Source organism: Mastigoproctus giganteus, chromosome 3 (assembly GCF_048544385.1).
Source record: "Mastigoproctus giganteus isolate SK-2022 chromosome 3, ASM4854438v1, whole genome shotgun sequence".
Lineage (NCBI taxonomy): Eukaryota > Metazoa > Arthropoda > Arachnida > Uropygi > Thelyphonidae > Mastigoproctus > Mastigoproctus giganteus.
In genome coordinates, this window is record NC_143577.1 from 156,517,554 (window position 1) to 156,530,836 (window position 13,283).

At 39.2% G+C, this 13,283-nt stretch overlaps 1 protein-coding gene across 1 annotated transcript in view; it reads right to left on the reverse strand.

Annotated features, from left to right (window-relative positions):
* The window catches only part of LOC150088348 (tau-tubulin kinase homolog Asator-like), a 439,131-nt gene that overhangs the window by 105,272 nt on the left and 320,576 nt on the right, over positions 1-13,283 (reverse strand). Inside the window, exon 7 of the mRNA XM_090369460.1 lies at positions 4,975-5,243. Within this exon, the coding sequence (XP_090225586.1) occupies positions 4,975-5,243 (269 nt within the window). The remainder of the gene's footprint in view (positions 1-4,974; positions 5,244-13,283) is intronic.

Here is a 13,283-nt window from a genome sequence, read left to right on the forward strand (position 1 = left end):
TTCAATGGAAAGTTTCGGTGAAACACAAGTAGTTGCTCTTGACATCTCAAAGGCTTTTGATCGTGTTTGGCATAAACAACTTCTAAACAAGCTTCCATCTTATGGTTTGCCAACTGTTTTTAGTAATTGGTTATCCAGTTTTCTCTCTGATCGCTCACTGAGGGTGATGGTAGATGGCTCTCTGTCTTCTACCTTTTCCACTAATGCCGGTGTCCCCCAAGGTTCAGTTCTTTCCCCCACTCTTTTCCTCTTGTATATTAATGACCTTCTTCCATTGACTGGAAATCCTATCCATGGTTTTGCTGATGATAGCACATTGCATTCCTCTTTCCTTTTTGAGAAACCTTGTCCTGCTCAATCAACTTCAAATTTCTCGAAAATCTGCTACCAATTCCTTAAATGCCTATCTTCAGGTAATTCTCCAGTGGGGCAAAGACAACTTAGTTGATTTGAACCCTTCTAAAACTTAGTCTTGTCCTATATCTTGCAAAAAGGATTCTTCTGCTCCTATGCTTATCTTTAGTGACACTCCGATTTCTAGGAAAAATGATATATCTCTTTTGGGGATTACCCTGACTTCTAATCTCTCTTGGCACAAGCACATTACAAATATTGCTTCCTCCGCATCTAAAAAACTTTGTTTTCTCATCACTCTTGGCGTTACTTTTCTTCCAAACAGCTGCTCACTCTGTATAAATCGCAAATCCGCCCTGCCATGGAATATTGTTCCCACATCTGGGATAGTGCCCCCAAAACCTCTCTCAGGCTTCTTGATTCCATTCAGAAGAGGGCAGTTAGGTTAATTAATGTTTCATCTCTAACAGAGTCTCTCCACTCGCTTTCTCATGTTTCTGCTGCATGCCTCTTCTACAGATAATTCCATGGGCACTGTTCTTCTGAACAGTGCCGCTGCCAGTCAACATCCATTTACTGTCCAACTTCAAACCCACAGAACCAACTTTTCATCTTCCTCATTTATTCATTCAACTCCTGTTTCCGTTTTCTGGAACAACCTTCCTTCATACGTATTTCCTGAAAATTATCCATCTACAGAAGTTCAAGTCCAATGTCAACAAATATCTTCTTTCGTCTTATCAACCTTCAACCCAAGCACGGTAATAAGTACTATAGGTACTATACCTCTCATGTTTGGGGTTTACATAAAAAAAAAAAAAAAATTTTAATTGAGAAAGGAGTTCGACAAGGAGACACAATATCTCCAAAGTTGTTTACTGCTGCACGTTGAGAAGCTTTCCGAAGATTAGACTGGTTGCAGAAAGGAGAGTACCTAAACCATTTACGATTTGCAGATGACACTGTGGTCATTGTGGTCCCAATGAATTAGAGGAAAATCTTAATTAGTTTGCACAGTTATAAGTATTTTGGACTAAAGATGAATATGGCTAAAACAAAAGTAATAAACAAGTATGCCACAGAAAGGGACATAATGACTGAAGGAGCAGTAATTGAAAAGGTGAAGTCATATACTTATCTGGGACAAGTTATTAGCTGTAATAATGATAAATGGCTGAAAGTCAGGAGAATAATAAATTTTGGATGGATAGCATTCAAGAAATATAGTCACATACTGAGGAACAATATCCCAGTTTGTTTGAAACGTAAAATAATGAACCAATGTAAACTCCCAACCACGACTTATGGAAGAAGTGAATCTTGGGAACTCACCAAAAGAATGGAAGAAAAGCTGAGAACTACACAGCGAAGAATGGAACGAATTATATTGGGATCAGCCTGTTAGATAAGAAGAGAAACACATGGATTAGGCGCCAAACTCAAGTAAAGGACATTTTTATCAAAACTAAAGAACTAAAATGGTCCTGGACAGGACACATAGCTCGAAGACATGATGACAGCTGGACCAAGAAAGTAACAGAATAGTACCCAAGACGAGCTAGAAGAAAATGTTTGTGGAAGACAACGGCGGAGATGGATAGATGAAATTCATGAGTTTTGGGTAGTAAATGGATGGCCATTGCACAAAACAGAAGGAACTGGAAAGTTGCTGGAGAGACCTTGATCCTGTAGTGGATTAAAAATAGCTGATGATGATGTGTGGAACTACTCTCAGCGTAGTGGAGAATGAAAGAGACCTGGGGGTTGTGCAATCAGATATGAAGTTTTCTGAGCAGTGCAGACAGGCTGCCAGAGTAGGTCATGGGGTCTTGTCAATGATATACAGTAAGTTTTCTAGAAGGGATAAGGAGGTGATTATCCCATTGTATAAGGCAATGGTCAGGCCACACCTTGAGTACTATATACAAGTCTTGAGGCCCCATTTTAGGAAGGATGTAGAGATGCTGGAACGAGTACAGAGAAGGGCAACGAGATTGGTGAGGGAAACAAAGGGTCACTCTTACAAAGAAAGGCTTAAGTTCTGCAAATTACAGCATCTGGAGACTAGGCACCTGCAAAGTGATCTGAGTATTAGCATTAGTAGAGGCATTTGATGCAAGAAAGCAAGCTTATGCAGCATCAGCCAAAAAAAAAAAAAAAAAAAAACCACTTCCACTTCACCCCTCTGTTCGTTCAAAATACCTGTCCAGCTGAGCCTTAAACTTATTTAGGCTATCAACCTCCACCACAAGGGATGGAAGTCTGTTCCACCAACCAACCACCCGCTGGCTAAAGGCAAATTTCCGCACGTCTATCCTACATCTGTCTTTCCTCAATTTGAATTTATGCCCTCTCAGGTGATTTTTCTGAGCTAGAGGAAGAATCCCATCAGCATTGAGCATGCTTAAACCATTCAAGGCTTTATACACCTCTATCAGATCACCTCGCTGGTGCCTAGTCTCCAGACACTGTAATTTGCAAAACTTAAGCCTTTCTTCGTAAGAGCACCCCTTTGTTCCATTCACTAATCTTGTTGCCCTTCTCTGTACTCGTTCCAGCAGCTCTACATCCTTCTTGAAATGAGGCCTCCAGACCTGTATACAGTACTCTAGGTGTGGCCTGACCATCGCCTTATACAATGGAATAATCACCTCCTTATCCCTGCTGGAAAAATTCCTGTATATCATTGACAATACTCCATGAGCTACTCTTGCAGCCCGTCTGCACTGCTCAGAGAACTTCATATCTGCCTGCACAACCACCCCCAAGTCCCTTTCATTCTCTACCACTGTCAGTGTTGTACCATAGAGTTGATACGTTGCTCTGAGGTTGCTGTTTCCCATGTGTAGTACTTTACATTTGTCAATGTTAAACTTCATTTGCCACCTCTCAGCCCATCTGCTCAACCTTTCCAGATCCTGTTGCAGAAGCATAGTGTCAGTAGTGTCCTTGACAACCCTGCCAACCTTTGTATCGTCTGCAAACTTGGACATTAATCCCGATATACCATCATCAATATCATTTATAAATACAGAAAACAATAATGGACCCAACACTGAGCCCTGAGGGACTCCACTAATAACATCAGTCCACGATGAGCAGTGTCCATTGATTACCACTCTCTGTCTTCTCCCCCTCAACCACCCCTTTATCCATAGCAGCAATTTGCCTCCAATGTCACACTGCTCCAATTTGTGTAGCAGTCTTCCATGTGCAACAGTATCAAAAGCCTTTCTAAGATCCAAGTATATAATATCAAAGTTATTCCCTGCATCCAGTTCTTTTGTGACTGCATCATAGTATCCAATCAAGTTGGTCAGGCAAGACTTCCCCTTAACAAAACCATGCTGTGTCTGAGCTATAACTGAAGTCTTGTCTAAATGATCCTGCAGTGCGTCTTTAACCAGTGCCTCCATTAATTTTCCTGGAACAGAAGTCAAGCTCACAGGTCTATAATTACTTGTGTCAGCCTTTGATCCTCCTTTGTGAATTGGGGTCACATTTGCACATTTCCAGTCTATGGGTACCTCCCCTGAGTCCAAGGAAGCTCTCATAATTATGGCTAAGGGTTTGCTTACTTCCTTTGCTGCCTCCTTTAATATAACTGGATAGATCCCATCCACCCCGGGTGCCTTTCTTGTGTTTATCTTCAACAGTTTCTCCTCCACTTTACTCCCAGTTATTTCAAGATTCTGTAACTTACTGCTAGAGATGAATACACCTCTGGCATTCCCCTCGCTGAATAACTCCTCATGTGTGAATGTCGATGCAAAATATTCATTTAGTTTGTTAGCCACCTGAGCAGGATCATCAACACTTGACCCATCAATATCAAGTGGACCAATCTGATTCATCCCTTTCGGGTGTATAAGGACTTGAATAGGTTGAGCAAGCTCAGTGCTGATGGAATTCTTCCTCTTGCCAAAATTAATCACCTGAGCAGATATAAATTCAAATTGAGGAAAGACAGTTGTAGAATAGATGCGCAGAAATTTGCCTTTAGCCGGCGGGTGGTTGATTTCTGGAACAAACTTCCATGTGTCATTGTGGAAGTTGACAGCTTAAATAAATTCAAGGCAGAAATAGACAAACATGTGGAGTGAATGGATGAATGAAATGGGATGAGCTGTTTTTTTTTTTTTTTTTTTCTTTTGGTGATGCTGTACACTTCATATGCCTCTACTAATGCTAATGACAAAATTTCAAGGTAGAAAATAAAATAAAAAGGAATAAACGATTACTTCCTTTGTGAAAAATTCATAACTATCTTGAGAGGAATAATAAATATATACATTTATGAGGTTTATTTTAAAAAATTTTGTCCTGAGAAGACAAATAAGTAAATGTGTGAATTGAAATAGGTATGATTTCTTTGATTTGTTTTTTTTTTACCCCTTAAATATCCCTGATGACATAATCATTCAGTTATTTAATTCAGCAATATAATATAATAAATGTCATTTATTGAATTATTCTTTTTATTTCTTCTATCAGAAGCAAAGACAATATCTGCTTCCCTTAAAGCTCATCTGAAATATAATTTTTTTTATATATATATATATATTTATATATATATTTTTTTTGTTATTATTTTTTTTTTTTTAGAAAAGTAATATTTACCCTGGTAATGCAGGTTTCGATATAACAGCTGGAGAGGTAGTAGTTGTAGTGATAACAGAGTTGTCAGTGTAGTTTTTCTCCCAATCAAATGGATCACTATCCTTCACCCCACGTCGCTTCATGCATTTCTCAAACAGTCCTCCTAGCATATCATAATCAGGTCTGTCATAGTACTCTAAGGTGGTGATGTGATCAAGAAACTGTCGAAAATCTGAGGGCAGATGTTTCAGCAACAGTCTGTGGTCATATTTTTCTTTCATAGAGCCAACCTATATATAAATTAAATACATATATTAACACCATGGTTTAGTGCCAGGCTTGATCATTGTTGCTAAAGTTAAACAACACAGCATTTCTTATTTTACTATTGCTAAGGATAAACAGAATATTTTCCATAACCATGAATACCTCAACAGTTTGGAAAGGAAAGGAAGAACAGGTAACAGCCAGTGCAAAGTATTTAAATAAAGGAAGATTAAGGAACTCAAGTATTTAAACAAAGGAAGATAAAGGAACTCAAGTACTAGGTGCAACAATCCCATCTTCTTTTCCCTCCAAGGCCTTATTTTCTAATGATTCTTATCTGAAACAAAGTATTTAAAGGGTATAGAAGGTATTCTTTCTATGCTATCTATATTAAGTGATTACCTATTCCACCTATTCTCTTCCAAATACAGGTGACACCTGCTATAATGCGATGCTCAGAGTCCAAAGAATTGCATCACGATATAAACAGGAATGAGTTAGAAAATTGTAGCATATTCAAACTTCATACGTACTATCAACTTTGCGCATCTCTTTTTTCGTGTGATAATTGCAATGCTGCATCTAAGAAAAATCGCACAGAGAATAATACAGAAACTCCCCGACTTACATAAGGGTTGTGTTTTGCGGAACTCTACATAAGTTGAATTTTACATAAGTCGGAATTTCCTTCAAGGCTTATGCAGCACTCAACTATGCACACTGAATTTGATTGAAGCAAAAAAAGAAATGTTCAACGAATATGTAAATAGAATTATTTATTCAATTTTTTTTTTCATCTCATGTGCAGGAAAAATCACAAAAACGTGCAATTACAAAAATTTTACTTTAACGTTGTAGAAACCTGCACAATGCTTGAACCTATTAAACCACCCATTGCTTGCTACGAACTTGGCTTGGGGTTCGCCGTAATTAATATCTTCTTAATATCTTAATAAATACCTCTTGATTTTGCTTGAATGGCCATTAGACTCAGGGGCACTTGCTTCTGAATTCAATTTTCCATCCATTATCAATAGCTTTTCCATCTTTGATACCACCTGAATGCTTTTTGTGATCACTGTTGATCTTAAATGCGTTGATCCTTTAACATGTTCTTTTATTTTATCCTTTAAAATAGTATTCACTGTTGCAGCAGTGAGACCTAATTCCAGTGCAACAGATAACAAATGTTGTCCTGCTTCTTACTTCTTAATCATTTTCATCTTCATTTCTAAATCAATTTTGTTTCGTTTCCTACCACTTGCACTGTCCACTGGTTGCTTTCCCTTCATCATTGTAATAAGCACTGGTTAAAGAAGCACTGCAGGATCATCTAGACAAGAATTCAGTTATAGCTCAGACGCAGCATGGTTTTGTTAAGGGCAGGTCTTGCCTGACCAATTTGATTGGATACTATGATGTAGTCACAAAAGAACTGGATGCAGGGAATAACTTTGATATTATATATTTGGATCTTAGAAAGGCTTTTGATACTGTTGCACATGGTAGACTGCTGCACAAATTGGAGCAGTGTGGCATTGGAGGCAAATTGCTGCTATGGATAAGGGGATGGTTGAGTGGCAGAAGACAGAGAGTGGTAATCAATGGACACTGCTCAACGTGGACTAATGTTATTAGTGGAGTTCCTCAAGGTTCAGTGTTGGGTCCATTGTTGTTTTCGGTGTTTATGAATGATATTGATGATGGGATATGAAGTTTAATGTCTAAGTTTGCAGATGATACAAAGGTTGGCAGGGTCGTTCAGGACACTACTGACGCTATGCTGCTGCAACAGGATCTGGAAAGGTTGAACAGATGGGCTGAGAGGTGGCAAATGAAGTTTAACATTGACAAATGTAAAGTACTACATATGGGTAACAGTAACCCCAGAGCAATGTATCAACTCTGCGGTACTACACTGACAGTGGTGGAGAATGAAAAGGACCTGGGGGTAATTGTGCAGGCAGATATGAAGTTCTCTGAGCAGTGCAGACGAGCTGCAAGAGTAGCTCATGGTGTCTTGTCAATGATATACAGGAATTTTTCTAGCAGGGATAAGGAGGTGATTATTCCCTTGTATAAGGCAATGGTTAGGCCACATCTTGAGTACTGTATACAGGTCTGGAGGCCTCATTTCAAGAAGGATGTAGAGCTGCTGGAACGGGTACAGAGAAGGGCAACAAGATTAGTAAATGGAACAAAGGGTTGCTCTTACGAAGAAAGGCTTAAGTTTTGCAAATTACAGAGTCTGGAGACTAGGCACCGGCGAGGTGATCTGATAGAGGTGTATAAGGCTTTGAATGGTTTGAGCATGCTCAATGCCAATGGGATTCTTCATCTTTCTCAGAATAATCACCTCAGAGGGCATAAATTCAAATTGAGGAAGGACGGATGTCGGATAGATGTGCGGAAATTTGCCTTTGGCCAGCGGGTGGTTGGTTGGTGGAACCGACTTCCATCACTTGTTGTTGAAGTTGATAGCCTAAACAAATTTAAAGCTCAACTGGACAGGTATTTCGAACGAACGGAGGGGTGAAATGGGAGAGGGTTTTTTTTTTTTTTTTTTTTGGCTGATGCTGAATAAGCTTGCTTTCTTGCATCATATGCCTCTACTAATGCTAATGCTAAGTAAATAAGAATGAAGAGATGATTCTGAAAATTTATTTATTTTATGTTTTTTATATGACTGAAGATGTCAGTGAAGGGGAAACAGATTTCACCATAATAACATAAAAACCCACAAAATTCCAATTATCGGTATTATTGCAAATGCAATAAGGCAAGTGTACTACGTTTATAATAGATTTCAATAGTAATAGTACCCGTTTATAATAGATTTCACTAACAGAAAAGCCCAATAGACAGGAAAGTGAAATTGTTTTTATTGTTTTATGGTTGTGACCTCCAGAAATGTGCAGAAATGTGCTTTAGAAAAATATCCCAAAGGCATTCAAAATTGATTCTTATAACAGAAAATATGATAATGATGAAAGTGTAGTGCATTTTCCAGCGGGACCGCACAGCCCTTCCTCCCAGCCAATAGTAGCTTGTTTGTTTGTTATTTGGTTTTTAGGAGCATTAACAACTAAGGCCATATTGTTCCGGGGATATGCGGAGGTCATTCCCCGATCTTTCCACATCCTCTGTATTTGGTGGTCACAGGCTCGAACCCCGGTCTAAATCAAGAAGCGTGTGCTACGCACTGCTGCTCCTGCCCACCTGGCTAGAAGTGCCCCAATAGTAGCATTTGTAAACGTGTTGGCTGTGTTTTGTTTATGCATCCTTCACTGTTAAAAGTGATTTTTGTTATGCATCCTTCAGTTAAAAGTGATTTTTGTTATGCATCCTTCAGTTAAAAGTGATTTCTGTGTTGTATTTATTTGGCATAAATTTATATATATATTGTATATATTTTATAATTTATAATTTATAATTTAAATAGCTTAGTTATATAGCGAAAATTTTTAATTCTGAGGTCTTGGAATGAATTACAAAAAAAAAAAAAAAAAAAATTGTGTTATTGGTTCAATTATGATATTTTCGCAATATCTCCATTTATTCCTATGGGAGGCAAAATAAGTTTCCACATTTTTTTCAGTTTTCACCTGTCGGCAAAAACTTTACATATAAAGTCAAATTTACATAAGTTATAACAGAATCGGGAGCACCTGTAATGGAAATATATATGCAATTGCATTGTTTCAATCTTTTATTGATGAACTGTACAATAAAGTATTTAAAAAAACATTCATGTTGTTAGATATACATAAACATGATAAACACACACCTTTTTTGAAAAAAAAAAATCAATACTCACAAAAACTGCTTTTCCACGTGGTTGAATTTGACAGGCTATTACAATCATGTTTTGAAATTAACAAACACTCGAAAATTAGGGAGAAAAAGGAAAATATAATGCATTCTGTATTCTTTCAACTACTAAATAGATATTAGCAAACAAACCTTTGCACATTTTAGTCGTTACTTTTAAGTCTTTCATTTTTGAAAAAAACTATCAAGCCTGTTTCATTGCATCTCTTTGTTTCTTTTTTAAAATTTCAATATGGCATTTTAACTGTAAAATTGAAAGGGAATCTACCTTTTCTGTTTCAAGAAATTTAAGTGCATATATTTAAGTGAAACCTGAGCCACCACCTAAACCTCCACGATTTTAGGTGGTGGCTCAGGCTCCTCATCTTCATCATCTTTGGTTGCATCTGGATGACTTTCGCCAGTAATTTTTAAAATTATTTCCAGGTCAGTCATGTGCTCATACGTAGGACAGTTGTCCCCATTTACCCAACATTCTGTTGTGGTCCCTCTTTCTATATCAATGAACTGTGCCAGTACTCGCTCAGCATTGGCCACATCATCTTCTGTCAGGCTTCATTAGTTGTTGTTATTTGGTTTTTAGGAGCATTAGCAACTAAGGCCATATTGCTCCGAGAATATGCGGTGGTCATATCATGACCTTTCCGCATCGTCCATATTTGGTGGTGACGGGCTCGAACCCCGGTCTAATCAAGAAGCGTGTGCTATGCACTGCTGCTCCTTCCCACCTGGCTACGGAGGCGCCTGCTTCATTAGTGTGCCTTTCCAAGAACTGGTCAGCAGCAGCAACATCTTCCTCTATAAAGCCCTCAAAATCATTCTCTCTATCACTGTCACTGGCTACTTGGAAGTTATCCAGGATCAAACTTGCACCCAGTATGTTTCTCCAACATTTTGAAATACACCTTTTCGTCAGTTTCCCAGGCTTTGCCACCAATTAAAAAAAAAAAATTTTTCAAGTTCAGCTTCTTTAAAAATGAGGTAACAGAATCCTCACTAGTGATTATTCTCTGCATCCGAGTCTTGCAGAAGTCCATTTTAAACATTAATATAATCCCTTGATCCACAGGCTGTATCTTTGATGTGGTGTTTTTTGGTAAGTAGCTCACTCGGATTTTATCATCTCTGCTTATCAGGTTATTGGCAGAAGGATGGTAGGGCAGTAATCCAGCAGCAAGAGAGCTTTGGTATCCAGCCCTTAAAGTCATAGGCAAATGGCATAGAGACCATGTTCACATGATGTAAGCACTGTGGTGATTTAAACTTTCCTACACAAAGTGGCTTCCATTTGTGATTTCCTGTTGGTTTACACAGAAAAGTACAGTTACTCTGTCTTTCATTTGCTTGAAGCCTTGTGTTCTTTGAGCATCGTTCTTACAAGTCAGAGTGGAACGGGGTAACATTTTTATTACAAAGTCTGGTCTCATTACAGTTATATACTTGTTCTGCAGTATAGCTACCATCTTACCATCTTCAATGGTAAGATGGTAGCTATACTGCTACCATCTTACATGGTACGCCTATTTTCTGAAGCTGGGCAGGGTAAGAGCATGTAGGCAGCTTCGACGTCAGTTTAATGAATCTCACCTGATATATCCATTTTGGTTATTTCATGGCAATTTTTAAAATGTGTAAGTCATCCATTACTTGAAATGAATGCTGTGAACTCATTTCCATGAAAATCGTTGTGGAACTGTGGAGTCCAGATAGAGGTGTGACTTCAGATCGTTCTTGAACAAACCACTCAAACAGCTTTATCCGATTGTTCGTCTTGAGGTGGCCACAAGCATTTGCCTTGCATTCCATTACTTGTTCACATAGACTTGGATGCATCACGAAGTTTCTCCTATTCTTTTCTTCCATCCACACATTGTAGATTCATTCACTCCAAGGTCTCCAACCACTTCAGTCTGCTGAACTCCGGACTTGATTCTATCAAGAGCAGGGATTTTTTTATTCTATAGTAAACTTTGCCTTTTTTGAAGTTTCAGACATTTCTTTAAATTATTTGGAGCAAGTGGATGGGTGAAATGAGAAGGACAGAATCCATGGGATGCCTGAATCCAGGGCAAAGCGATGCTGTCATCCCTCTCGCTAGTGGACAAACCGACTGCTTGGCAGGTATATACGTACACTGCATTCACATAAATCAATGTGAGTATGGATAACTGTTGTGAGTTAACTGACTCTGAAAGAAGGATAATAGTGGGTGCCCAACACATGGGTCACTATTGCGGAGGTGGTACAGAAAATGCACTATCCCTGTTCGACAGTATCAAGAATGTATCAGGAATATAGCATTTCCAGAAAAACATCTCATCGTGGACAGTGCTGTGGGTGGAGAAAGATGGTGGATGAATGTGGCTGTCAACGTCTGTCTCACACTGTTTCAGCCAAATGGAGAGCGACAATGGCACAAATTACCACCGACTTCAATGAGGAAGGTGGCTATGGTTATGGGAGCTGCCGTCCCACCAGAGTACCATTGCTAACACCACAACACAGGACTCTACGCCTCAACTGGGCGAAAGAACATTGGCACTGGACCGTGAATGATTGGAGATGGGTCTCCAGGTCCGATGAGTGCTATTTTCAGTTATTTCAAGTGGATGAAAGGGTGCATATCTGGCAGAAACCGCACGAAGCTACGCACCCGTCATGTCAACAAGAAACTGCTCAGGCAGGTGGACGGTCAGTAATGGTCTAGGGCAGTGGTCTCAAACTGGCGGCCCGCATCTGGCCCCCCGAATACATTTCAATTATGTATTTTTTGTAAATACGGTGCTTATATTCACTTTCATTTCGTTAAAAAAAAAAAAAAATTTCCGGCCCGTCAGCTGTTTTCAGATCGTGCATTCGGCCCGCATGCAATTTGAGTTTGAGACCACTGGTCTAGGGCACGTTCAACTGGCACACATTGGGATCTCTGATACATCTATATGCATCTCTTACATGTCCATCCTTGCAGAACATATGCATTCCATCATGGTCATCTGCACCCTCAGGGCAATGGATTCTTCCAGCAGGACAATGCACTTGCCCACAGAGCCATGGTGACTAGAAATTGTTTGAAGAGCATTCAGCAGATTTTACCACCATGGAATGGCCTCCCCGTTCACCAGACTTGAATCCTATGGAGCATCTTTGCAATGCTGTGGAAAGGTCCATTCGAGCTTTCACTGCAATAGGTTATGCAGCCAGGAATGCGACAAAATTATGGACAGCGGTGCAGCAAGCATGGATGGAGGGAAATACCTGTGGAACACTTTCATGAACTAGTGGACTTAATGCCTCGCCGTGTGACTACCCTTATCCGGGGTGAAAGGTGGGCCTACCAGTTATTAGGTAGGTATCCCATGATTCCGTAGCCGAGTGGTCGGGAGCGGGAGTGCAGTAGCACACGCTCTTTGAGTTGACCGGGGTTCAAGCCCCTGACTGCTGAATACGGTCGATCTGCCAACCCGCACTGGACCAGCTTGGCAGATTATGGTCCATTTCCCTCAACATGAATTGTTGGAGGCTTCCATCCTGCAGTGGGTTTATAATGGCTGCACTTTACCTTTTTTTTTTTTTTTTTTCCCTATGATTTCTGTCCATTCAGTGTATATAGATAAGAAAGTAATAAGGGTGACAGAAAAAAGTATAGTTTATGGGCAGAACACACACACACACACACACACACACACACACACACACACACACACACACACACACACACACACACACACACACACACACACACACACACACACAGGATTAGAAGAATCAAGAAAAGAAAACACTTGCATTTTTGTCAGGTATCAACCACCATGATTGCGAGTGAAAACAGCAATAACATGTCTCTATTTGTACATGCCAATAAAAGTACACACAAGGTATAAATAGAAAACAAAATTTAGTAAAAAAAACTTTGGTTAAAAATTAATATTTTGGAAATAAACAAGGAGTTACCTTTTATTCAGTACGTAGGATTTCTTCTTTCCCAAATCTCCTTATACGAATAAATTATGAAATGTCTCATCATATTTTAATAGTAATTTATTGATATTCCAGTGAGGAATTTTAATTGCATAGTTTTATTGTACTTTCATCTTATTTTAATAGCATTTCATTCGTATTGTAATTTTGCGTTTGTGACAAAATATCTTCCTTCACTAAAGGTTGCATGAGGGGTTTAATTTCTGGGGTCGGGGTGGGGTTCTCTGCTGTGATCCTGGGATGTTGGACTGTCC